Below are 23,455 nucleotides of genomic sequence, written 5' to 3'. Positions count from 1 at the left end.
GGTGCCATCAGTGGCCTTAAGACAGACCTGGAGTGGGAGGCTATGATTCTTTTTGTACCAACACTTCCCCACACCATGCCCTAAATACCTCTCCCAACCATTCCCAACTTGGTCTCCCAACATAGTTGATAGAATCGGTGAAGCTCACACTGATTCCTCATTCACCTGATTCTTCACCAGCCCAATGGGCTCCTGGGAAAATTCAGGCTCCATGGAGCAGGGGTGTGGGTCTTACCACAGGTCCTCTCAGTCTGGGGCAGCACTAGGACAGGGCTGAGGAGCTGGTGTGAAAACCTGCTGCTATGCATATCGGCTCCATGCTCCATTGCCTTGTCTTCCAAGCAAAGAGTATACCCACAATGCCTTTTGGGGCAAAAGATTTCTTCCCTGAAACCTTATCTAACCCCTCCTGTCTGTTCCTAGCCATTGCTTAGAAATCATGCTGGAAATTAACCCAGGGCAGTCTGGTTACAGTTATCCAAGCCCTGGGAATTTTGGAAGAGAATTCCCCTAACCCCGATGATTCCCAGAATGGCAGTAACCACCAAACAAAGGAATCTTAAAATTATGTGCTCTTCCAAAGATCCAGTGGTTTGGGAAGAAACTGTCCAGGAAACTGCACATATCAAATGCTAATTTGTATTCCCAATGTAAAATTAACTCTTTTTGTATATAACTACATAACTCAGAGCTGAGCTGTCCAATTCAGCCACTGCCAGCCACACATGGCTATTTACATTTAAATTATCAAGATTAAATAACATTTAAAAATCAGATCCTCAGTCATATCCAAGTACTCTGTAGCCAGTGGCTACCATATTGGGCAGCATAGACATAGAACAGTTCCATCACTGCAGAAAGTTCTGCTGGAAAGTGCTGGCTCAGCACCAGATGACCAACGGGACATCACAAAATTCCACCTCAAATCTCTTCCATTAGTCTGGGTGGCTTAGCCCAGGTACATGTAGAATGTTGGTTTGAACTCTGGAAATACCGAGGAAAGTCTGTGTACCCACACCTACTCCCATTAACACACCCACTGGTACTTTCCCTGGCCCTGGCAGGGCTGCAGGCTGGGAGCCACTGCTCTCCCCATTCCTCTCCCTTTAAGGAGCCATAATGGCCAGTTGGAGCTGAGCCCCATTTCACTATGTTTATTTGAAACCCAGGAGGCTGACAGCCTTTAAAAACCATTCACCTCTTGGTTTTTCTAAACCAATAGGTAACTGACTGGTAACCCAGTGTAGAACCCCACTAATGCTCCTTTCTAATTGGCTGTTGACATGGCACCTGGCCTACCAGATGGTGATGAAATCTCCGGAGGGCTCTGTCTGCAGCAGGCTGAGGTTGAGGTGGACGCCATGGCCAATGGGCACGGTGATCAGCCAGACACAGTCCTGGGAGCTGGAGTACGGGCTAGGGAACCCCGGGGAGTACACAGTGCCGTTGGAAGAAGTGATGTTCCCGCCACAAGGGACTGCCAGGGAGGGAACACAAACGTAAGTGCAGGGCCTCGGTACCCACCTGAGAATTCAGATGCCTTCCTGAGGAAATCCCAGCTCCCAGAACTAATCATCCTGTCAGGGAGGTTGGGTGGGATGCGGAAGGGGAGGCCAAGCTGAGGATGGCTGCACCTGGTTCTACCCACCAGTTCCCACACAGAACACCCTGGCTGGCTCTCAATCATCACTGCAGGCCCCTCTGTGGGTCTGCCTCAGCCTCCCTCTTTGTCTTTCTTATGAAGAGAACTGCCAAGAAGAAAGGATGCCCTGAAGCTGTCCCCTCTCCCTTCCCAGGAATGGGAGGGAGCAGATGTTAGGGTCAGAGCTGCAGTGCTTTTGCTGGGAAGAGCTAAGAAATTAGGAAAATCTTTCTTTCTTCCTCTTTGATCTGCTCTTTCTAGAGTGGTACTTGTGGTCTAGACTTCGAGTTGAGGGTTCCTGGGGTGAGGCTAAGGTTGGGTTCAAACCATAGCTGAACCATTTATTGAGCAGATACTCTTAGATAAGTAGTTTAGCCTCCCTGAGTCTCCATTTCCTCACCTGTAAAATGGGACTAAGAATACCTCCCCCATAGGATTGTGGTGGTGATGAGGTGAAACGATGCAGGCAAAATGTTCAGCCCAGGCCCTGGAAGAGGACGCATTTGCTATGTAGATAAGATCCTCTCTCCTTATCTTCCTGTTCCCCAAAAGCAATACTCAATTTTAGTCTCACTGATTTAGGCCTCAGGCAGGAGGATGAAAAGACTTTGACATCTTCATGGTATTCAGAATCAGTCACCACGGAGGAAAATAGATGGGGATGGTGGACAAAAATCCCCAAACACCATGGTCCAGAATAATGAGTGTTGTAGCTGACATGGGGCATCAAGCAGACATGTGGTTGGGGCAGACCAGACTGAGGAGAGAGAATCCCAACAGATTCCAAGCAGAGGCCAGGGGTCCTGTGAATGCACGTACATCCTGAAAGTGGTGCACAGGTACACGCCATCCCTGCTACATAAGCTGAATATCTCCTGGGTGCCAGGCATGGCCTGGGAGACAGTGGGGAGCAAGGTACTCTAGTTCTGTCCCAGGCACGCACACCACTGGGACACAGCCAAATACACCAGCATCTGTAGCACAGGCTGGACCATGTCATCATCGTGAATGCCACAGGGGTGTTTGGGGGAGCCCTGCGTCTGGTTTTGTGAGAGTAAGAAAGGATTCCTTCTAGAATTCATATTTATACTCAGACCTAAGGGATGACTAGGGCTAAGCAGGCAAGGTAAGAGAGAGGAATGCTGTATGGGAAAGGAACAACATATGCTAAGACCCAGAGTCAAGAAAACATGGCACATTGGAAAACAAAGTATTTCAGCTTAGCTGGAACATAAAATCTGCAAGAGTGGAGAATATGGGAGGTCAGCAGGGACTAGGCCCTAACCTAAGGGTCATGTGTGCTATATTAAGGGGCTTAAAATTTGCCATTAGGGACATGGGAGAAAGCAAGAGAGTATAGTGTCAGAGAAGCCAAGGGAAGAAGGCTTCTGAGGAGGAAGAAGAGCTTCTGGCTCAAGCTAGCAGACTGAGAAAGCACTGCTCTTTTCTCTCTCCCATGATGCCATAGAAAGACAAACAAGGTGTGAGAAGGGAAGAAAGCCCACGATGAGGCTTGTTGCACAGCACGTGATGGGCCAACAATTGCGGAATGACCAACTGGTTACGCAGAGCAAAGCTCTGAAAATCTGAAAAATGAACTGAGGCCATAATAGTTTTAGAAATCACAGTTTTACATTCCAACACTAGAACGGTTCAGTTTCGCAAACAAGGTCCCTCTTTCCATCGAGAGTTAAACTGAGAGTTTGAGTCTGAGAGTGAGCCATCTGTGAAGTCCTCCAGCTCTTGTGAAATAAAGATGAGAAGTCACATTTTACTGAGGAAGAACCTGAAGCTTAGAGAGGCAAAGGGGTTTGAGTTGGAGCCTGGGGTGATCTGATCCTAGAGCTGGGGCACTCTTTCCTGGACTATTGCCCTTGCTAAGGCTTCCTTTTTCAAGACAAATTCCTGCCACTCCTCCAGGAAAATGATGGGATGCCAGAATGAAGAGGGAAGGCAAATGGAACTGAAGTGTGCAGATGAGGGTAGAGGCAGCACAAGCTCTTGGTCACCTTCCATCCCGGTTCTAGGTAAGGAAGAAGACCCAAGAAAGTGCCACCTCCAGCTCCCTGATAGATCAACTCAGGTCTCTCCAGCCCTGTGTAGAAGGAGAGTATAATGGAGCAGGGAGGGGGAAGATGAAGAGGGGAGCAAGAGAGTTCTTATAAAGAGGCTTCATTCTCTTCTCCCTTTGGGCAGGTGCCTGGATTAACTCTACCTCTCTAGCTCTCAGCATACCACTGGGCTCCCACTCCCTCACATGGAGCCTTCCCTTCCAATGGGAGTCCTCCAGCCTGTCAGGGTGGATCTTCCCAAGGGCTGGGTGTGTCTTCCTCTTGGCTGTGGCCCACATCTCTTCCAGGTCCTCCCTAGTGCTGGCCCGGAGCCCTGTCACCAGGACCCTCTCCCTGGAGAGGCTGGGCCACACCATGTGAAAACAGGATGGACCACAGTTTGCCTGGACCTCCAGCCCTGGAGATCCCATGGAGCAGGTAGGTGGAACATGGGATTGCTCTGGACCAGTCTCCACGAGCACCCCAGGAAGAACTGCTGGGGATAAGGGAGTGATATACCTTCACACTTGGGCAGGGGGTGGTCCCAGTTCCGGTTGGTGCCATGTTGACACGTGAGGACAGGGTGGCCAGTCAATTGATACCCCGGGAAGCACTCGAAGGTCACTGATTGTCCCACGTTGTAGCCAGCTCCCCTCACAATGCCATTGGCAAAGGGCTCTGGGTCTGGGCACTCTTGAAGTTCATAGGCTGGAAAAGATCCGGAGAAAAGGTCACTTTATTCTCTCTGACCAGAAAATAGGAGCGGCAGAAAGCATAGTGGTGAAGCCTCAAGATTTGGACTCAGATGGACCTTTGTCATGTACAAGTCGTTGGCTTTGGGTAAGTAATTCAACTTGTGTACGCCTCAGTTTTCCTGTGTATAGAATGATTATTTTGAGGACTAAGTAGGATAACACATACATAGCTCTTTCCACGGTACTGGCACATGGTAAAAGCTCAGTAAATAGTATCTATTATTACTAATTCCGTAGGAAAAGGAGGCTCAAGGAAGACATTGCTCAATTGAACCTCTATTCACTGAGTGCCACTGGGGGCCAGGCACCAGCCTAACTCCTTTCATATTGCTTATCTCATTGAACCTTCACAACCACGATCAAGATCCCAGACATAGGAAGCGGCGACGGGAGGAGTTCAGTTGGTTCTTTCCAACTCTGAGAGATCAAAACCTCTCAGGAAGGAAGGAATCTGGTGGGAGTAAGTCAAATCTGTGGCAAGGAGAGAAGCTTTTCAGAGGGAGTAGCTGGGCTAAGGGACATGTGGCTGTCATAAAGCAAGTCCCTCCAAAGGGCAGGGAAGCTGTTTCCACGAGAGTGGGTGGCCTGACTCTACAGGAGATGCCTCCATGGAAGCAGCTGAGGCCAGTCCATTGGGGAGAGGCCGCTGAGGGATTCCTGAGCAAGGCCTTTGATGAATTGGGTCCACAGGACACAGAACAGCCTTCGTGGCAGTAATTGGGCCCACTCCACTCAGGAAATTGGCAGTGGGAGGAGACAGAACGTTCCTACAGTGGGAATCCTCAGTGGAAGTAGTTGGGACTGGATAGATGCTTCTTGGAAGTACATGTGTTTCTCATACGTAATAACAACATCAATAACGCGGATCTTGAAGATAACGTTTCCTGAGCACTCACATGGCTGTGTTATGTTTCCATTCAGTACCTCACAGGGAAGTCTCAGGGGGAGGAACTGCGCAGGTTTCCCTGGGAAATCATCGAGGTAATTGGGTGTGGCAAAAACTAAGCAACCACATGGGTGGGGCGGCTGCTCAGCCCCAGGACAGGCCTGGCCCTGCAGCACGGGGGTTTGGGCCATTTGGCAATGAAAGTCTTAGCGGAAGCGGGAGGCCTTTTGCCCAGGGAGGCAACCCAATGGGATGGGTTGGGTCTTTACAGAAAGGCTCAGGGTAGCCACGTGGACTCAGAGATGGGGAGAGAAGGAAGGGAGTGGCTGTGTGTGAGAAGCCAGGAGCAGCCTTGATGAGAGCAGCTGGGCCTCTCCTACAGGAATCATCTCCAGTGGAAGGATCTAGGCTCTTCAAAAAGACAGAAACTTCAGTGAGAGTACCTCGACACTGAGAGAAACCTCAGAGCCTGTTCCCCTGCAAGAAGCTTCAGAGGGAGAGGTTGGCCATGTAAGGCAGAAATAAACCCTAAGAGGAGGAAGCATGAACTTCCCCAAAGAAGGACTCCTCAGGGGAGCAGGTGGGTTTGTTCTAAAGGGACACACCTGGTGACAGTGGGAACACACTTCCAAACAAAGTGCCATAATCAGGTAGACACAATTTCAACCAAAATGCCATTATTTTAAAACATTAATAATGATGATGCCTAGCATTTGGGGACAATTGTACATCTTAGCCATTTTGCTAAGTTCTTTAAAAACAGAGCCCTCCTGAGAAATTGTCATAGAACACATTAAGCATGTCGGACCGGGAGGCCTGGCTAGGAGTTCCTTATGCTGCTACTAAGAACTTGATGAGAGTCTTTACTCAAAGAAGAGAAAAGAAGACCCTAGCATGGGAAGTGCAGAGTATCAGTTGGAGGAATTTTGAGAAAGAGTAAAGAGTTGGACTTCTAAGGAAAGTCGAGCGGCCATAGAGAGCTGGGTCTGTCTGACAGAAACAGCCTCAGTGGGGACAAATGGCTCGTTCATTGAAGCTGGGTCTTTCCCCAGAGGAAAAACCTGGGGAGAGTGGTCAGAGCTTGCTTACGAGGTGCAGCTCCATATGGCGGAGGAAGGTGTAAACAGAGAGTGTGGGCTTATGGTCAGGGAGAATTATTGGGCCTATCACAAATGATGAGGCCTCTGTGGGAATACTTAGGCCTCTGGCCCTAGAGGCAACCTAGCCCAAGAGGTTGGGATCGCCTCAAACGAGAAGCCTTAATAGGGGTGGAGCCCAAGTCTGAGGGGAGCAGGTCCCCCGGCACCATGTGTGGCTCCACAGGAGTCCTTGGGACTGTGGCAGACAGGTGAACGCTGAGGGAGTGGCTGTGCCTGGGACTGAAGGGGAACATCCAGGCAAGTCCTGAAGGCCACATGCTTGTGGGAGGGGTCCATTATAGGGTGGAAGCCCCATTGGACGTCGCTGTGCCTCACACATGTTAGGCCAACTCCTGGCGGAGGAGCTGGGTGTCTGAAGGCAACTCGCTGCCCCCTGGCCTCCCTACACAGGGAAAGTCATCAGAGGAGGACTGGGCCTGTGGAGGCTGCAAACCTCAGTGGGAGAGACAGGCCCATCCCAGGGAGGGACACTAGCCCCGAATGTTGGCTTGTCGTCCAGGAAACCTCAGGGGGACAGCGGGGCCCCTTGTGCAGGGTGGCCATAGTGGGAGCATTTCCAAAGATGGGGGCTGGGGAATCAGGGGCGAGTGAGCCCAAGGCCAGGGCTCTGTGGGGGTAGTTAGACTTCTTCTGTCGGGGGAGTCAATGGAGAATCTGAGGTGGTCACACAGGCATAACCGTTACAAGGACAAGTGGGCTCATCCCACGGGGAGCACAGCGAGTGGCTGGTCCCATCACAGGGATTCGGTGGCAGGACCATGCCTATTGTCTAGGGTGAAGGCACAGTGCACGGGGTGGGCCCAGGGCAGCTGTCCCTGGCACAATGGTGGCACTGCCATTCCTTATATTTATCCGAGAGGGAAGGTCTCAGGGAGAGAGCACTTGGGCCTGGGAGGGGTGCAAGGGGCTGAAATATGTCTCCCAAAATTCATATGCTGAAGACTTCACTCCTTGTGAATATGACCTTATGGGAAATAGACAGGATCTTTACCAAACTTATGGAAATTAAAATGAGGTCACTAGGGTGAGCTCTGATCCAATATGACTGGTGTCTTTATAGAAGGTGGGAATTTGGAGACAGAGGCACATGAAGAGCACCATGTGAAGATGAAGCCAGAGGTCGGGGTGATACTTCTAAGAGCTGAGAATGCCAAGATTGTCATGAACTACCAGAAGCCAGGGGAGGGGCCTGGACAGAGTCTCCCTCATGGGCCTCAGAAGGAACCAACTCTACTGACACCTTGATCTTGAACATCCAGCCCCAGAGCCATTGGACAGTAAGTTTCCGTTGTTTAAGCCACCCAGTTTGTGGCACTTTCTTATGGCAGCCCTAACAAACTAAGACACAGGGAAAGCCTTGGGGGAAGGCATTGCATCTGTCTCTGAGAGGACATATTTGGGACCAAGTCCCTCCTGTGACATCACGGCCATCCGACGCGTCATGACCTGTTTGACAGGTATATACCTCCCAGATAATAGGCACAGACATCCTTGGGCAAGGCTGGCCTCTGTGATGAGCCTGCACACACCTTCCCTGGGTGTGGCAGCTGTGCTAACACCAGTGAAGTGGCCCTGTCTGGGTGCAAGGCCCAGCTTCTCCTGAGGCTCCCTCTAGATGACAAGCCCAGCCGCACTTACCAAAGCTTTCCCTGAGATGGACCCCGGAACCCTGAAGTCTCCTGCAGAACTGATTCAGTTGCACCCACCTCGTGGGATGCCCTTTAAGGCTTTCCCTAAATGAGAAGCCCAGTACCCCCTCAGTATTCTTCTCTGGCAAGGGAGGAGCTCCATCCCCACCATATTATTTCCAGAATAAAGAAGTCAACTCTCAGAAAGCTGCATATAGGATGGTACTATTTATATAGAAAACATGGTCAAAAAATTTTATAAAATGTTACATATTTTTCACAGGTACATGTAGCATACATATATCCAGGCCTGGAAAGGTCACAACTAAACAATAGTAGCCATTTCTGGAGAATAATCCTGGGTTTGGAGGCTATAGACAAAGAGAGCTTTGGCCTTACTTGTAAGGTTTTAATTTCTTTCTTGTATTTTTCTTTTTTTAAAAGATAAATATGTTTGTAAATTGTTTGTGTAATTAAAAATTAACTTTAAAAAACAAAATTGGAAAACTATAGTACGATCCAATTTTGGCTAAAAATATAGCTACAGCAATATATATACGGAGAAAAGCGGGGAATACATATTGAATTGTTGAAAGTGTGTATCTCTGCATAGGGTAGTGACAGGGTGGGATTATGGGAGGATTTTGACTTCCTGTGATGGGTGTTAGGGCCTGAATATTTCTGTCCCATCAAATCCCTATGTTGAAACCTAATCCCTCATGTGAGGGTATTTGGAGGCAGGGCATTTGGTGGCCCACCCTCCTAAATGGGATTAGTTCCCTTATAAAAGAGGCCTGAGAGAGCTCTTTTGCCCCTTCCACCATGTGAGGACGCAGTGAGAAGATACTGTCTATGAACTAGAAAGTGGGTCTTCACCAGACACGGAATCTGCTGGCACTGTGATCTTGGACTTCCCAGCCCTCAGAACTGTGAGAAATAAATTTCTGCTGTTTATAAGGCACTTGGCTTATGGTATTTTGTTACAGCAGCCTGAGCTAACACAATGTGCTCACAAAATTATCTACAGTGTTTAGATTTTTTTTTTTTTACAAACATGAATTAGTATTGGAAAAAAATCTAAAAATATTTTTAAAAATTCAGTGGAAGAATCTGGGAAAGGGATTAGAACAAATGCTTCAGTCAGTCACAATAAGGGAAGCATCCAAGGGAGAGGTTGGGCTTACTCAGGACCATGTACAGCTGCACAGGTTGGGCACAATCTCCACATCCACAGGTGATGGATGGTCTACAACACAGGGGAACCTGAGTGTAGATGGGGCTCTTTCCAGGGAATGTCCCAGAAGGAGTGGGGCCTGTCACGGGATCCCACCTCAGAGAGGTAGAGCAGTGGTGAGTGTGGTTGGGCCTCACAGGAAAACCTGCTCCCTGTGCAAGGCTTAGAGGTGCCCTTGAGACTGTTACTAGAATCCTCCATCCTGTCATAGGAAGAGCTTTGCTGAGAGTAATTGGGCTTGATGTGCAGGGAAGGACCCTGGGGAAGTAATTCAGTTTATCAAGCCCGAGGGGAAGTGACTGGCTGGACAGTTTGGGACACCTGAGAAGGCACAGATGGGCCACTTGCCCAGGGACAGCTGTACAGAGTGGGAGCCTCAGAGGGTGCTGTTGGGCCTGCCACTCTTGAAAAGGCTGTGGGAGAACTTAAGCTGACAAATGGGGTCCGGAGAGATCTGCCACCAAAAGGAAGCTTCCCTGACTGGGCCTGCCACCGCAACCCACCCCTTATGGTGTTCTGTTTTCCCCCACATGGAAGGCTGGGAAGGTGGGTGGCTGGGGCAAGAGATGGAGACAGACATAGAAGCAAAGGCGGTGCTCCTTGTCCTTACCCTGATATTCCAGCTTGAATCCTGGCCGATTCTGGGAGTGGTCGCTGTGGAAATACACGGTGGTCTCGTGGGACGTGGAGAGGAGGGAGCTTGGAAGCTCGCTTCCACTGAATCTTCCCATCATGCGGCTGGTCTCATAGGGGCCATTCCGGATTTCTATGTAGTCGTGGTTGGGCTCGGTGGAGAAGTTCAAGAACTGGATGTGAGCTCCTGGGAGCAAGACAGAGGCAGACAGTGCCCAAAGCAACACAGTCCTGCCTCAAGTGTGCTGCCTCATGAAAGCAGCTCCTGCCAGAGCCATGAGTCCCTGCTACTGATTTCCCACCCAGCCAAGGCTCCTAGAACAGGCTTTGGGAATTGCCCATCCAGCCAAGTCTCTTGTCTTTGACAGGGCTGAACTTAAAAGTGTATTATTCATTCAAAAATAAAGGCATCAGTCATTTCAGAGCTCCACTGGAGCTCATTTTATTTTGTTGAAAACAAAGTTCAGGGTCAACACTTGTTTAAATTTATGATTCGTATGTCCAATATCAGCATAAAGATAGTTTTGCTAGAATAAACTTTTCATTTAAAAATAACACCCCCAATACTTAATCAAAAGACAAGACCTTCAATACTGCTGTTTTCTAGAACCCTTATGATAATTCAGAAATGTAGGGCTTAGAAGTATACATTGTCCCCTCTGTTCCATAAAGAATCCAAATAAAGTTTATACTTTGGGATCTTAGTGAGTTAATCAAGACATTCTAGCAACCTGACAGGTTAAATAAATCTAATTAAGTTCTTAATGTACATAGTAATATACTCTTTCAAGAATGAAGGTGGGAACATTTATGTTTGTTTACCGATAAGATTTTTCAAAATTAGATCATTATGGAAAATGTTATTGAAGAAATATATTTACTGAGCATAGGAAAAAGCCCATATTGCATTGATAATTGTAAAAATCAGATGACAAATAGTATGCTGTATACAATTCTAATTTTTGCATTATAAAACATGGAAGAATATTAATTCGCCTGCTAGGAATATTTGCTGGGCATTTGCTGTACATCAGGGCTGTGCTAGGCATTGTACAGGATGAGCAAGATCAAGAAGGTCCTTGTCTTCATGAGACTTACATGGTAACGGTGGGAGACTAAGCCATTAGTGATTATCGCTGCACGATGAGATTATAGATGGATTTTCATTTTTAAAATTGGCTTATCTGTGCTATCAAATAAGCTCAGAATAAGCACGAGTATAATTCTTTTTGCATCTGATCATTTAAAGAATAAAATAAAGACTTGACACTTAATGTTGAAGATCTTTCATCTCCTGCCCTGTTCCATTCCCTTCCTGCCCTCCACAGAAGCAATCACATGAATTTGGAAGCTATCCTTCCAGTTCATGGTTTTGGATTCTTAAATATGTATCTGGGTTTATGTGTTTTCAAGATTTACATAAATGATATTATACTGTACATACAGCTTTTTACATAATATTGTGTTTTTCAAGGTCTATCCATGTTAATATACAAAAATATAGTTCATTCATTTTAACTGCATGTTAATTTCATTTTATGAATTATCCAACCATACAGTTCACTCCCCAACTCATGAACATGCAGATTGTTTCCAAGTTGCAGATAATTTTGTGATGGGTTTTTTTTTTTTTTTTTTTTTTGAGACAGAGTCTTGTTCTGTCGCCCGGGCTGGAGTGCAGTGGCACGATCTTGGCTCACTGCAAGCTCCGCCTCCCGGGTTCACACCATTCTCCTGCCTCAGCCTCCCGAGTAGCTGGGACTACAGGCACCCGCCACCACGCCCAGCTAATTTTTTGTATTTTTAGTAGAGATGGGGTTTCACCGTGTTAGCCTGTGATGACATCTTTGTATACATTATCTGAGGAGCCTGTGCTTTCCATTCCACCGCCCAGGCATCGTCCCCTCATATACGAGCACTGCGGGCTGCATGCCCACAGAACGGGCTCTTTAAGGATGGCGGAATTTCTGACTTGAACTCCACGGAAAGAACTGGACTGTGACCGCCATCTAGTGGAGCAGCATGTAGCTGCCGCAGCTCTTTACACGCTGAGACCAGGTACCAAGTTAGGGACCTCGGCAGAATCCAACATTAACTTGAAAGCAAGGGATCCCGGGCCTTTGCAACTGGACCCAGCAGTAGCTTCTTCCCTGAAACCTGAATTAGCACCCAGAATTTAGAGATGAAAATGGTGGCTGAACATAAGGACTTACAGGGAAAGCCACCTCATTCAAACTTCTGTTTGCCTTTGGATGTTGCCCTCCCCACCTTCTATCATCTTGGTTCTGCCTCAAGACTGGACGCAGAGGTACAGGGTCTCCCAGATCCTCTTAATGTCTCAAAGTCTGGAGTCTCCTAAGACTGCCGAGGGCGTCATCGCTTTGCTCCCAGTTTCCTTCAGAAGATGGTACTGAACACCCAGTTTCCTTCAGAAGATGGTATTGAACAGAAAATAACATCTTTCAGAGGGCCACCAAGCTCTCTCCTCCCCTCCAACCGGATTTAGAGAAGGCCAGTTAGGCTGCTTTCTCCCAAAAGCCCCTTCCCTAATCTCTAATCACACTCCAGGCTGAATAATGAAGGATAAAATGGGAGATCTTCATTTCTGAGGCTCACAGACTGGCATTCAGGGCTGTGCAGGCATAATCCCCTTGGGACATTTCATTCCTAGAAGCAGTGCAATGGCTTGGGCAAGATGACCCGTGCGTACGGCCCATCAGTTCCATGTCAGCACAAAGCCCTCATCCCTTCAACAGAGACATTTGGGTTAAATGATATTCCCAGTGCATAATATGTGGATCACCAGCAATTACATTTTGTACCCACACTGATGTCCTCCACACCCTGACAACCTCCCATGCCTGGCATACTCCAGCTCCAAAAACAAAACAAAAATAACCCCCCAAAATCAAAAAAACAACCTTCCCAGTCTCTAGGCCAGCTAGAATGTGCATACGAAGAAGAATGCAAACTCGATTTCTCATTGATTTGGCTCAATTTAATTAGGATGATAAATCAGACACTGGGGTTAAAAGTACAACTTGAGGTCCAGTCTCTGTATGACAGATTTCCGCCCCCCCCCCCCACCCCGCCTTTTTTTTTAAGTCCCTGAGTAATTTATTTTTATTTTTTATTTTTAATATCAAGTGATACAGTGTTAGTTAGGTATAATCCGAGTAATTTCTCATTCCACATTCCTGGATTTTAGTTTATGGCTCAAATAATAATAATGGCAACCCCTAAGATTTTTCTCCGCCCTATATGTTAATCTCTGCCATTCTTAACTGGTCTTCACAACTGTACAAGAGGTCAACAGATGAGAAAACAGAGAGGCAGAGTACTAAACAGACTTGGCCCAAGGTTGTGCTAAGAGATTTTGGCGGACAGTGGTTTTAAGCTCAAGGGTCTGGGCATGAGTCTGTCTCCTCTGGGGGCTGCAGAGACTTACCAAAGCCCACAGGCAGTGCTATTTTCCAGGAGCAGTCCATGTTACTGGGGTAGTTGCCTGGGAAGCCGGGGCTCAGGATCACCCCCTCCATCTCCTCCACTGTTCCCCCACACTGTGCTGTGACAATGAGATGAGACAGAGGGTCAGGACAACATCAAGTGGTGTACAGGGCCCTGCCAATGTTTGGAAGCTCCTTTCAAGCAGCAGTTTTTAAGCTTTCATGAGTCATATAGCCCCTTGAGAATCCAAAGGAATCTTCTTAAAAGACTATGCCCACGGGCAACATTCAGTATGTACATTCAGGAAGGGAGGTGCATTCTAGGACAGCCTAAAAGTCCACAAACCCAAGTTATGGACTCTTGACCTTGAACATGCCCTTCACAGGTCAGTTCCCTGGTGAGGATGTCCAGGAAAAGTGAGGAAGTTCTGTGCCAAAAGAAGTCCAACCATTTCTTACCGTATCCCCCAAATCTCCCTCTCCTCACTGCCCAATCTACTCTTTCAAGACTGCAGGAAAAGGATGAAGGAAGGGGACTGGCATGCATCAAGTCCCCACTCTGTGCCCGGCACCATGCCAGGCTCTTCTCAAATATATATTTCAGGGGGCAGGGTGGGAGGCAGGGGAGGCTCACCATGAGCCCATCCTCAGAAAAGTGACTGTGATCAGCATCCCACAGGAGCCAACCACCAGGCTGTCTGAGTGACCCAGGGGCTTAGGGACATCTGATATGCCAATCAAGGTGAATTCCGAGTCATCTGAGGATGCAGGGCTGGGGCACCCCTGCAGTCTGGTCAGTTGACATCAGTTCTTTTCTTTTGCATCTTATTAGGAAAAGGTTGTGTGAACAGAAAGGGGCTAGCCAGTCTTAGAGACCCAGGGAAAGGATTTTAGAACAGGGATTGGCAGGTCCAGGCAAGTGCTTTCTGGGGAGAGGGCAGCTTGGCAAACAGGCCCGAGAACAGTGCAGAGTAGGCTCCAGCCTCGACTGCCTGTGTCACAATCCCACCTTCACTTCTGATGGGACCGTGGGCAAGTTCAAAACCCTCCAGAACTCGGTTTCCCACAACAGTAAAATGGAACTAGTGACAGCACCCTTCTAACGGGGTTGTTATGAGGTCACATCAGAAAGGACTGCATTTACTTGGGACAAGGCTGGCACATGTTGTAAACCCCTAATGAACAGCAGCTGCCATTAAATGAATGGTTTCCATAGCAAGGTCTTTGTAGTCTCTAATGGGGGAAAGTGCCTTGGGCTGACCATTCACATTTCTGACCTGCTCCACAGATGCCTATGCCCTACACCGTGGTGAAACCACAGAAGAGAAATGCCATCGTGCTTGAGTGTCGCTCCCTTACCTCCCTGCCTCAAGGTCAGCCTTGAGGGGCACCTCACAATTGACTGGGCACCAGAGAACCTTAGGTTTCCGTTCCTGACTCTGCCACTTCCTTTTTAATCCTAAAAGACTGAGATTTCCTGTTTGCAAATTGAGGGTAATGGTACCTCCCCTGCAGGGCTGATCTGAGGAAATATGAAGCTGCATGCCTAGCATATAGTAGGTATTAAATAAATGTGCCTTTCTTCTTTGCCTAACTGGACCAGAAGCTTCTGAAGGGGAGACGCTGTCTTTTCTTGTGTCTGCTGATCTGCTCATCACTGCCGCAGCACAGGGTAAGGGACGAAGCCAACTCCTTGTTTCGCACGTAGCCCTCAGCATTTCTTTTTCTTTTTTCTTTTCTTTTGTTTTTTTTTTGAGACGGAGTTGTGCTCTATCACCCAGGCTGGAGTACAGTGGTGCAGTCTCAGCTCACTGCAACCTCCGCCTCCTGGGTTCAAGTGATTCTCCTGCCTCAGCCTCCTGAGTAGCTGAGATTACAAGTGTGTGCCACCGCATCTGCCTAATTTTTGTATTTTTAGTAGAGATGGGGTTTCACCATGTTGGCCAGGCTGGTCTCGAACTCCTGACTTCAAGTGATCCACCCAACTCGGCCTCCCAAAGTGCTGGGATTACAGGCATGAGCCACTGCGCCCGGCCACGCTCATCATTTCTTTATTAGATTTGTCTGTCTGTCCCACAAGAAGTCATGGGGGAAGCCCAAAGTGCCTAGAAATTCCATCTGGGATCTGGTTGATTAACTAGAGCCAGAACGGTCATCATCATGTTTTCAAATGGGCAAACCTCCTGTAACTTTTCATTTGGTGGGGCAGAGTTTCCAAAAGTGATGACTGCATTAAATGGGAGTTAGAGATTATAAAAACATCAGTTTAAAACGACTGACTTGGAACAAATCCAGAATATCAAACTTTCTTGTGGTTTGAACTTGAACTCAATGATACACTACTGAGCTAAGATCCCTGAGAGAAAATGGGTTGGAATGAATTGTAAAGTCTGGGCTGTCTTACCAATACAGAGTGGAGGAGGGTAGTTCCATCGCCGCACGGTTCCGGGCATGCAGGAGATGTGGGCGTGGCCCTGGAGGAATCAGGAACAGGGATGGGCTAGCTGTCCCCGTGGGCACAATTGTATGTACAACCAGGGGCTGTACAGGGGTCTGGTTCAGGGGCCTCATGTTAAGGAACAAGATACACAAAGACACACAGATCCACTGTGGGATGGGAGTGAGGTAGAGGGAGAGAGAATTTGGGGAAGGACAATTATTAAAAACGATTACTAAAGAATTCTCATTATTAGAGGTTTCCTTGTGTGATTCCTTTAATTACTAAATTCCCTGATGGCCTTCAAAGGGAAATTAGATTTCCCTAAAGCCGAATCAAACCCAACTTTGCAGGAACACATTGGAGGTTGGCTTGTGCCAAATTGTTAAAGTCAGCAGAGTTTATCTTTTGCATGAACAGCTCCAGGAGAGGATAATGGTACCCGGGGGACCTGGGGGCTGCTCCCTGTTCTTTGGTGACTGTAGCTCTGCTGGTGTAAGGCTGGCCAACCACATCTCAGGGGACACCTGTTTCCTGCTCTAGGGTGTCAGGGGAGGTACCTGGAGGGCATATCCCGGCTCACACTGGAAAGACACCACATCATTCACCAAGTAGCGCTCGCCAGTCTTCACCCCGTTACTGGGCACAGCAGGTTCCGGACAACTGCTCAGGCCCACCGCTAGACAAGACAGAGACAGAAGGAAAGGAGAATGGACTAGCCCAGCAGGTCAATGTGGCGGTAGGCTGGGGTGATGCTGGCGGCAGGGAGAAGGGGTGCTTCTAATTTGTGCTTTCTCTCATCCTGTAGGCTAGTTCTTCCCAACTCTCTTCACCTTGCAGCACACAGAGAAAAAGAGAATATTTACATGGCACGGAGGCTCAATAGACCAAAGCTCCTTGGAGAAGGTGGGTGTGATCCCAGGGGATGCTGGCTGTCCTGTCCACTCACTGAGCTCTTAGCTAGGGGGCTTAGCTAGGGAGACTTCTCTGCATGCTCTCCTCCCACATCCCTCCTGCTTCTTACTCTTAACTCCCCTCTGTCTTCCTTATCCTAAGAAAACAGATCCTGTGGGCTAAGACAGAGAGACAGAGACAGAGAGACAGAGAGAGAGAGAGTTAGAGAGAGAGGGAAAAGGAAGTCAAGAAGGAAGGAGAGCAGGGAGGGACACATCAGCGATGCTCAGGGGCTCAGTTAGAGTCTGACTTTCCAAGACTCTGAGAAAAGTGTGCTAGCAGATAAGACTCTCCACTGCCTTATTTCTCCTGTTGTGTTTTCAAGGTCAGGCCAGCCCCTTTCTGGGAGCAGCACTGGTGGCCTCTCACACTTCACCTCCCATGTTCAGCTCTGGCCTCACTGAGCACTGGCCCCGCTAAAACCCTCCTTCATCCCCTACCCCAAGCCACTGCTAGTCCAGTCCACCCTGCACTCACAGGCAACTCGTATTGCTTAAAATCTCTCCTTGAATCGTGGGACCTCCTTGCTCAGTGATTTGAAGCAGGTCCTCATGGCCTATCATATGCAATCCAACTTTCTCATCCTGATGTTCTAAGGACTTTCATGATCTTGGCCTAGTCCTCTTTCAAGATCACCTCCACAGGATCTCAAATGCTCCTCCTTCAGTCTCCTTTCTTGACTTTTCAAATTCAACCTGCACTCATTTATTCCTCATTACATGCCTGGCATTGCACACAATGTTTTGCTAGAGCACCCAGCTTAATCTTCCTCCTCCTCCTTTCTGCCTGTCCATACCATCATCCCAAGAGAAGTGCTCACTGAGCACTTCCATGAGCAAGGCTGGGGCCCATTGGTGAGGGTATCCCCTCATACCCTTCAAGCAGGTCTTCACATCCCATTTCACAGATGAGGACACAGGCCATAGGAGGCACTGAAACATTTCCTTAGTAAGCCACAGACCCAGGATTCAGACCAAGCCCAGTCTGACCCCAGGTCGGCCAAGCAGAAGCCAAGCCCTGAGGCCACATGAGCCCATGTCTGACCCTGTCCCCTGCTCTCCCTGCCTCCCCTCCTAAAACGGTCCTCATCCTGCTTTGAATCCCTCCCTGGCTGCCTCCCACACAGCAAATGGGAGTGTAGCATTTCCAGACAGGGGGCTTCCTGCCTCTCGTGTGCTCTGCAGGAGTCCATGTACAGGTGCAGGCACTTCAGATGCACTAAAAAGTTTCTGTGTCTTGCTGGACTGGACTTGGAGGGCACTTCTCCAGGGGCAAGGGCCAGAAGACTCATGAGGAGGCGGAGAGGTAGCTGTAAACTCTAAAGTGGTCTTCCTAACCAAGGCGGCAGAAATGGAAGGATGGCAGACTGTATCTGGGTGGCATGGCCCAGAGAATGTGGGAGATGGCAGCCTTGGCCCTTCTGGAGGCTCCCTTGGGGGATTACAGGCTCCTTTGGGGGATACAGGCTCCCTGAGGAGCCCACGTGTATCCAGTGCCCACAGGCAGCTAGGAGCTCATGGAAAAGAAACAGGGAAGGACCAATCAGCCTAGACCATCAGCCACCAACCCATCTTCCCAGGCAGCAGCTAATGAGTCCTCATGCCACATTCAGAGATGAGACTCTGATAACTACATGTGCTTTTTTTCCTTCTGAGGGAAACTCACATATAACAAAATGCAAAAACTGTGCATGAACATGGTAATAATCAAGTAAACGTCATAATCTTGAGTGTACATGTGCTGAGTTTTGACAAATGCCTGTACCTTTGTAACCCAAACACCTGTCAAAACCACAGAACGTTGCTATCACTCTGGAAATTCCTCATACTTTTCCCAGGCAATTCCTGCCCCACATGTGCTTTTAAGATGTGAGTGTGATATTTGGAAATGAAAACTCTTTGAGCCTTGTCCAAAACTCTCAGCAGCTGAGACAAAAGACCCCAAGGACAAGCATTAAAAAAAACCCATCAAACTGAGTTTGAAGTGTTTCATTTGTCATCTTGTCTATTTCTCCCCATTCCTCTCCACACTCTAAGTAGAACAAAACTCACTATTTAGTGCAGTGGTTGCAACTAACTAGACCTACTTATTGGAAAGACCTACTTACTGTCCAGTGATGGAGAGAAGAGCAGAATGAGAACAAAAAAGCGTGGTAGGAAGAAAAATGGAATGGGAGAAAGATGAGGCTGAAGAGAAAAATGGAGGGGATATAGAAAAGTCCATTCTAACTTATCTTATGCTACACAGATTGATTTTATTTAAGCCATGCTTACAACAAAGGAAAAATTATTTTTTATCATATGTGATTTATTACTTTTGAAAGCATATTGCTCCATTTCCATTTAAATTAAATAAACATTAATTATGAATCACAGCAGTGGATGTGACTTATCAGTACCCTTCAAAACCATTTGCCTCTACAATAGCAGTTAATTCTCTATTGTCTGTGAGCTCTTTGTAGATTATCCTACAAAATAAAATATAACTACAGGGCCCTGGCTCCTAGGAATTCCAGTCTCCAAATACCAGTGGGAAGCTCTGTTTCTCCATAGCTCTTCCCATCATGAGGGGACAACACATGAAATGTCAGCTACTGGGAAAACTGCCAGTCCCCTTGGACAAAGAAAATTGAGAAGAGGTGGATTTTTTTCCTGGGAATGAGGCAGTAGAATGGCAAAGTGATTTACAAAGAAAATGTATCTTTGGAAGAAGAAAGAACAGAGAAGATTCTAGGGAACATTTAAGAGCTCAAAATATTGGATAGAGAAACAAAACTGGAGAGAACAGAGAAGAAGGGATAAAAGGAAAAAATGTGATTTAGTCAAGAAACCCAGGATATTTCACTCCACCAGGGGAGTGGAGCCTTACATATCTGCTGGAAGGAGTCTCAGAGGTCCCTGTCCTACCTTTTACCCTGCAGGGTCTGCTTCTAGCTGTCCTGGATCTTTTTTTTTTTTTTTTTTTTTTTTTCCAGGTGCATGCTTCAGTTCTTTCAGGTGATGAGCATCCTGGGATCTGTTTAATTCTTTCTGAAGCAGCTGGATGAAGTTCATTTGTTTCACAGACTCAGATGGGCATGTGCGTAACACAGTTCTGACCCAATCAGACATCTAGCACCAAGTGGGCCTTCTTTCTGCACAGGCCCATGCTGTCACAGATGGTCAAGCCAACCATGCCTTCCTGCATTTTTCACTTCTCATTGCAAACTTAACTCAGGCATCCCCTTCTGCAAGGCCTTACATGGCTAGCTTTAGCTCCTTTCCTTTGTACTTTCTTAGCATCTCTCCTTTCCTCTGCACTTTCTTAGGTTTCATTAAAATGACTGTGTCCATGTCCATCTCTCCTTCTAGATTTTGTGCTTTTGAAGGCAGGGGCCTTGTCTTATTGACCTTTATACTGTGGGGACCTAACACAGGGCGGGGCACATTGCAAGTGCTCAATGTTTCTTCACAACATTTGCATCTCCACCCGCCCACAACCATTCTCTCCCTTGAACCACTTCTCTACCATCTAGAGCCATCCATGAGAGCACCTGTAATGCTGTCATGCACCTTTCTGTCTATGTGTCTACCTCTCTCTAGTGGACTTTGACTGACCCATCTTAATCTTCCCCAATCGTGGCAAAACCCAGCACAGTGCCTGGCATGTTGTAAATGCTCAATAAATATTTGCTGAATAATAGTGTAAAAAATGCTGCTGCCTACCTATTCTTTCCTGTACCCAGTGGAGAAAGGGGGTAGGGCAGGCAGTCCCAGTATGCAAGCAGTTTCCCTAGAAACCTCTTTCTTTGTTCCCCAGAAGGCACATCCACAAATCTTTTTCTGTGAAGAGTATTTGGTAGTGACCACTTAGGGATGCCAGAAGCCAGGATATAAGGGTTTGAGCCTGCAGTGAGAAATCTGGTAGAAGATGAGTGAGGTAGCCAATGAAAGGAGGAACTTCAAAAATAATCGCATCATAGAACTAGGGGTTAGAAAGGCCAGGTTTTAGACCTGGGGGAGGAAAGCACAATTTTCTTACATCCCAATTATATACTGGGACCTTGGCCAATGCAAGTCCCCTTCCCATTCCTGGTGTGGATACTGAGCAGGCATACAGGTTTTCGAGTAACAGACACTTGGACAAGAACACAGCCTTGAGGAGGTTTCAGACCTTCTCTGGGCTTTAGCATCTTCACCTAGGTTTGTGGGAAGGCTTAAGTGGGATGGACAATATGCAGCTCCAGTTTAATCCTTGCTCAGAAGGGGCTCAGTAACTGTTAGGTCCCACCCTGAACCCTGTACCAGCCAAGACCCCGGATTCTCACTTTTGTACTCCAAGTGGAAGCCAGCTGCAGATACGCTGATATCTGAGTAGAAATGAAGGTAGAGCTGGTTGGAGGTGCTGTTCAGAAGGGCAGGCACGGTTGTTCCTAGGGCAAGGACACCAGGGAAAACCATTTAAGTTTGGCTCCTCCAGGCCCTTGCATTCCTCCCCATTCCTCTGGATTTTGCTACCTGCTGACATTCTGCTCCCAAGGCCCCCAGATGTCCCCAGTTATGAAACTCACTAAATGACAAATTAGCACTCCTCAGAGGGCTAGGTCTCTAGTGGCTGAGGGAGGGGAAACTCCAATCTGCTTCCTGTAAGATGAGCAGTGGCAGAGCCATGTGCCCGCAGGAGGGTGAGGGATGAGTTGGGTCTCCTCATAGCCATCTTCAGGATAACTCTGACCTGTATTATTCTCTGGGCAGTCCTGCAGTGTGGACAGTTTATCTGAAGCATGTGACTCCTCTTTATCTCTTGGCCACCTAGAGTTCTGGGCCTAAAAGATTCAGATAATTGCCCTGGCCACTGGGCACACCTATACACCACACTCAGTCAGAAGTCCATTACTAGAATGGCAAAATGGTGTTGCCACTTTGGAAAACAGGAAGTTCCTCCGAAAGTTAAACATAGAGTTCCCACATGACCCAGCAATTCCACTCCTAGGTATATACTCAAGAGAAGTGACAAGGTGTGTTCACACCAAGACTTGTGCATGAGCATTATTCATAACGGCACAAAAGTGGAAACAAGCCATTGACTGATGAACGGACACACAAAATATGCTCTGTCCTTACAGTGAAGTGCTGAACCATACTGTGACCTGGGGAACTTTGAAAACATCACGTTAAGTGAAAGAAGCCAAACACAGAAGACTTCCATTTATATGAAATGCCTGTAATAGGCAAATCCAGAGAGATAGAAAGTAGATTACTGGTTACTAGAGGCTCGGTGTGGGCTGGGGAGGGGAGTGCAAATGGGTACCTGGTTTATTTTGGGGTGGTCAAAATGTTCTGGGATTAGATAGTAGTGATGGTTGTAGGACCTTTCGAATCTCCTGAAAACCACTGATGTGTCCACTTGAAAATGGTGAATTTCATGGAATATAAGTGATATCTCAATAATAACAATGATAATAACAATGTTCATGATGATGAGCTCTAGTACTACCCTCCAAATTGAAGCCCCTGGAAATCCAGCTTACCTGAGAAACTCCCCAGCATGGTTACAGTGTTATCTGCACCATCAAATACTTCCAGCGAGTCCCAGTTCTGCTCTGTCACAAAACTGACGACTTGGATCTGGGAAGGGAGAAGAGTGAATTGTTGGTTAGGCAGCCTGCGTCCCTCCCTCCTCTGCTTTCCCTTTCTGCCCTTCCCGTAGTTAATTCAATTTGTTGAGAATCTACTCTGGGCCTAACACTGTGCTAGTCCTTTTCAATAAAAGTAAGATGCAGCCCCGACTCCAAGGAGCTTGTTGTCCAGTGGGGAAGACAGATGTGGAAAAAAATGATGAGAAGACAGTGGATATTTTGCAAGGCAGAGAATGAGGAAAAGAAGTTCCAGGAAGTGGGAAGACAGTCTCACTGACTGTCTCCTCATCTCTGGAATGTTCCTTGGGTTTCCCCACTTTCCTGCCTTGATTGCATCAGACGTCCTGCAGCAATGAGCCCGTAACCCACTCCTGCCCGGATCTGTCTGCTGGACTCCCAGTTTGCTGCCTCTCTGTTGGCCTAGCAGGCTCCTGACCCTCTTCCCTGCCTTGACGCCAATGCTGGGGCCTCCCTCTGCCTGGCTCTTACCCCTGGGTACCAGTTATGCCCCCAGTTCAGCTTCTACAGCTCATGCTGTGCATGGTTCCCTAGGTGTGTGCCTGGGAACACCTAGGGAACGCCTAGGTTCTCTGTGCTTCAGCTGTGCTGGGTGCTTTGCTCTTTCTTCTCATTAGTACTGCCTCCCCTTCTAACCCTCACAATCTTAAGAAAATCTTTAGCCATTTGAGAAACAACTTCTATGAATCCTTCCCACACTTCAGATTCCAGCTCCAGGCCGATTCCTTCTTTTAGCCTCCCCTCCTGGCCATGGCCAATCAATGCCCACCTCTCCTCCTTCCTGGGTTACCCAACTCCCACCGCATGTCCCTGAAGCTCTTGGGGCCTGGAACCTGCTGTGTTTTCTGCATGGGAGCCACATCTCCACACTTGGACTGAGCCTCCTTAGCCGCAGGGGCAGGTACAGGGCTGATATGTCTCTTCCTGGCTCACCCTGACTCAGACCTTGGCACCAGCCAGCACCTGTGGTTGTCACCTGTGAGCTGTTACCTGG

At 47.9% G+C, this 23,455-nt stretch overlaps 1 protein-coding gene across 2 annotated transcripts in view; it reads right to left on the bottom strand.

Moving 5' to 3' along the window:
- Window positions 1-23,455, bottom strand: part of CSMD2 (CUB and Sushi multiple domains 2) — a 647,961-nt gene that overhangs the window by 86,600 nt on the left and 537,906 nt on the right. For both annotated transcript variants that reach the window (XM_055391224.2, XM_063700513.1), the window contains 8 exons: window positions 22,336-22,432; window positions 21,133-21,237; window positions 16,433-16,551; window positions 15,840-15,909; window positions 13,438-13,554; window positions 9,967-10,176; window positions 4,213-4,401; window positions 1,300-1,477 (listed from right to left, as the gene is read on the bottom strand). In XM_055391224.2, coding sequence (XP_055247199.1) covers window positions 1,300-1,477; window positions 4,213-4,401; window positions 9,967-10,176; window positions 13,438-13,554; window positions 15,840-15,909; window positions 16,433-16,551; window positions 21,133-21,237; window positions 22,336-22,432 — 1,085 coding nt within the window. The remainder of the gene's footprint in view (window positions 1-1,299; window positions 1,478-4,212; window positions 4,402-9,966; window positions 10,177-13,437; window positions 13,555-15,839; window positions 15,910-16,432; window positions 16,552-21,132; window positions 21,238-22,335; window positions 22,433-23,455) is intronic.

Source organism: Gorilla gorilla, chromosome 1, assembly GCF_029281585.2.
Source record: "Gorilla gorilla gorilla isolate KB3781 chromosome 1, NHGRI_mGorGor1-v2.1_pri, whole genome shotgun sequence".
NCBI classification, from domain to species: Eukaryota; Metazoa; Chordata; class Mammalia; order Primates; family Hominidae; genus Gorilla; species Gorilla gorilla.
This window is presented reverse-complemented; position numbering and strand designations above follow the sequence as displayed.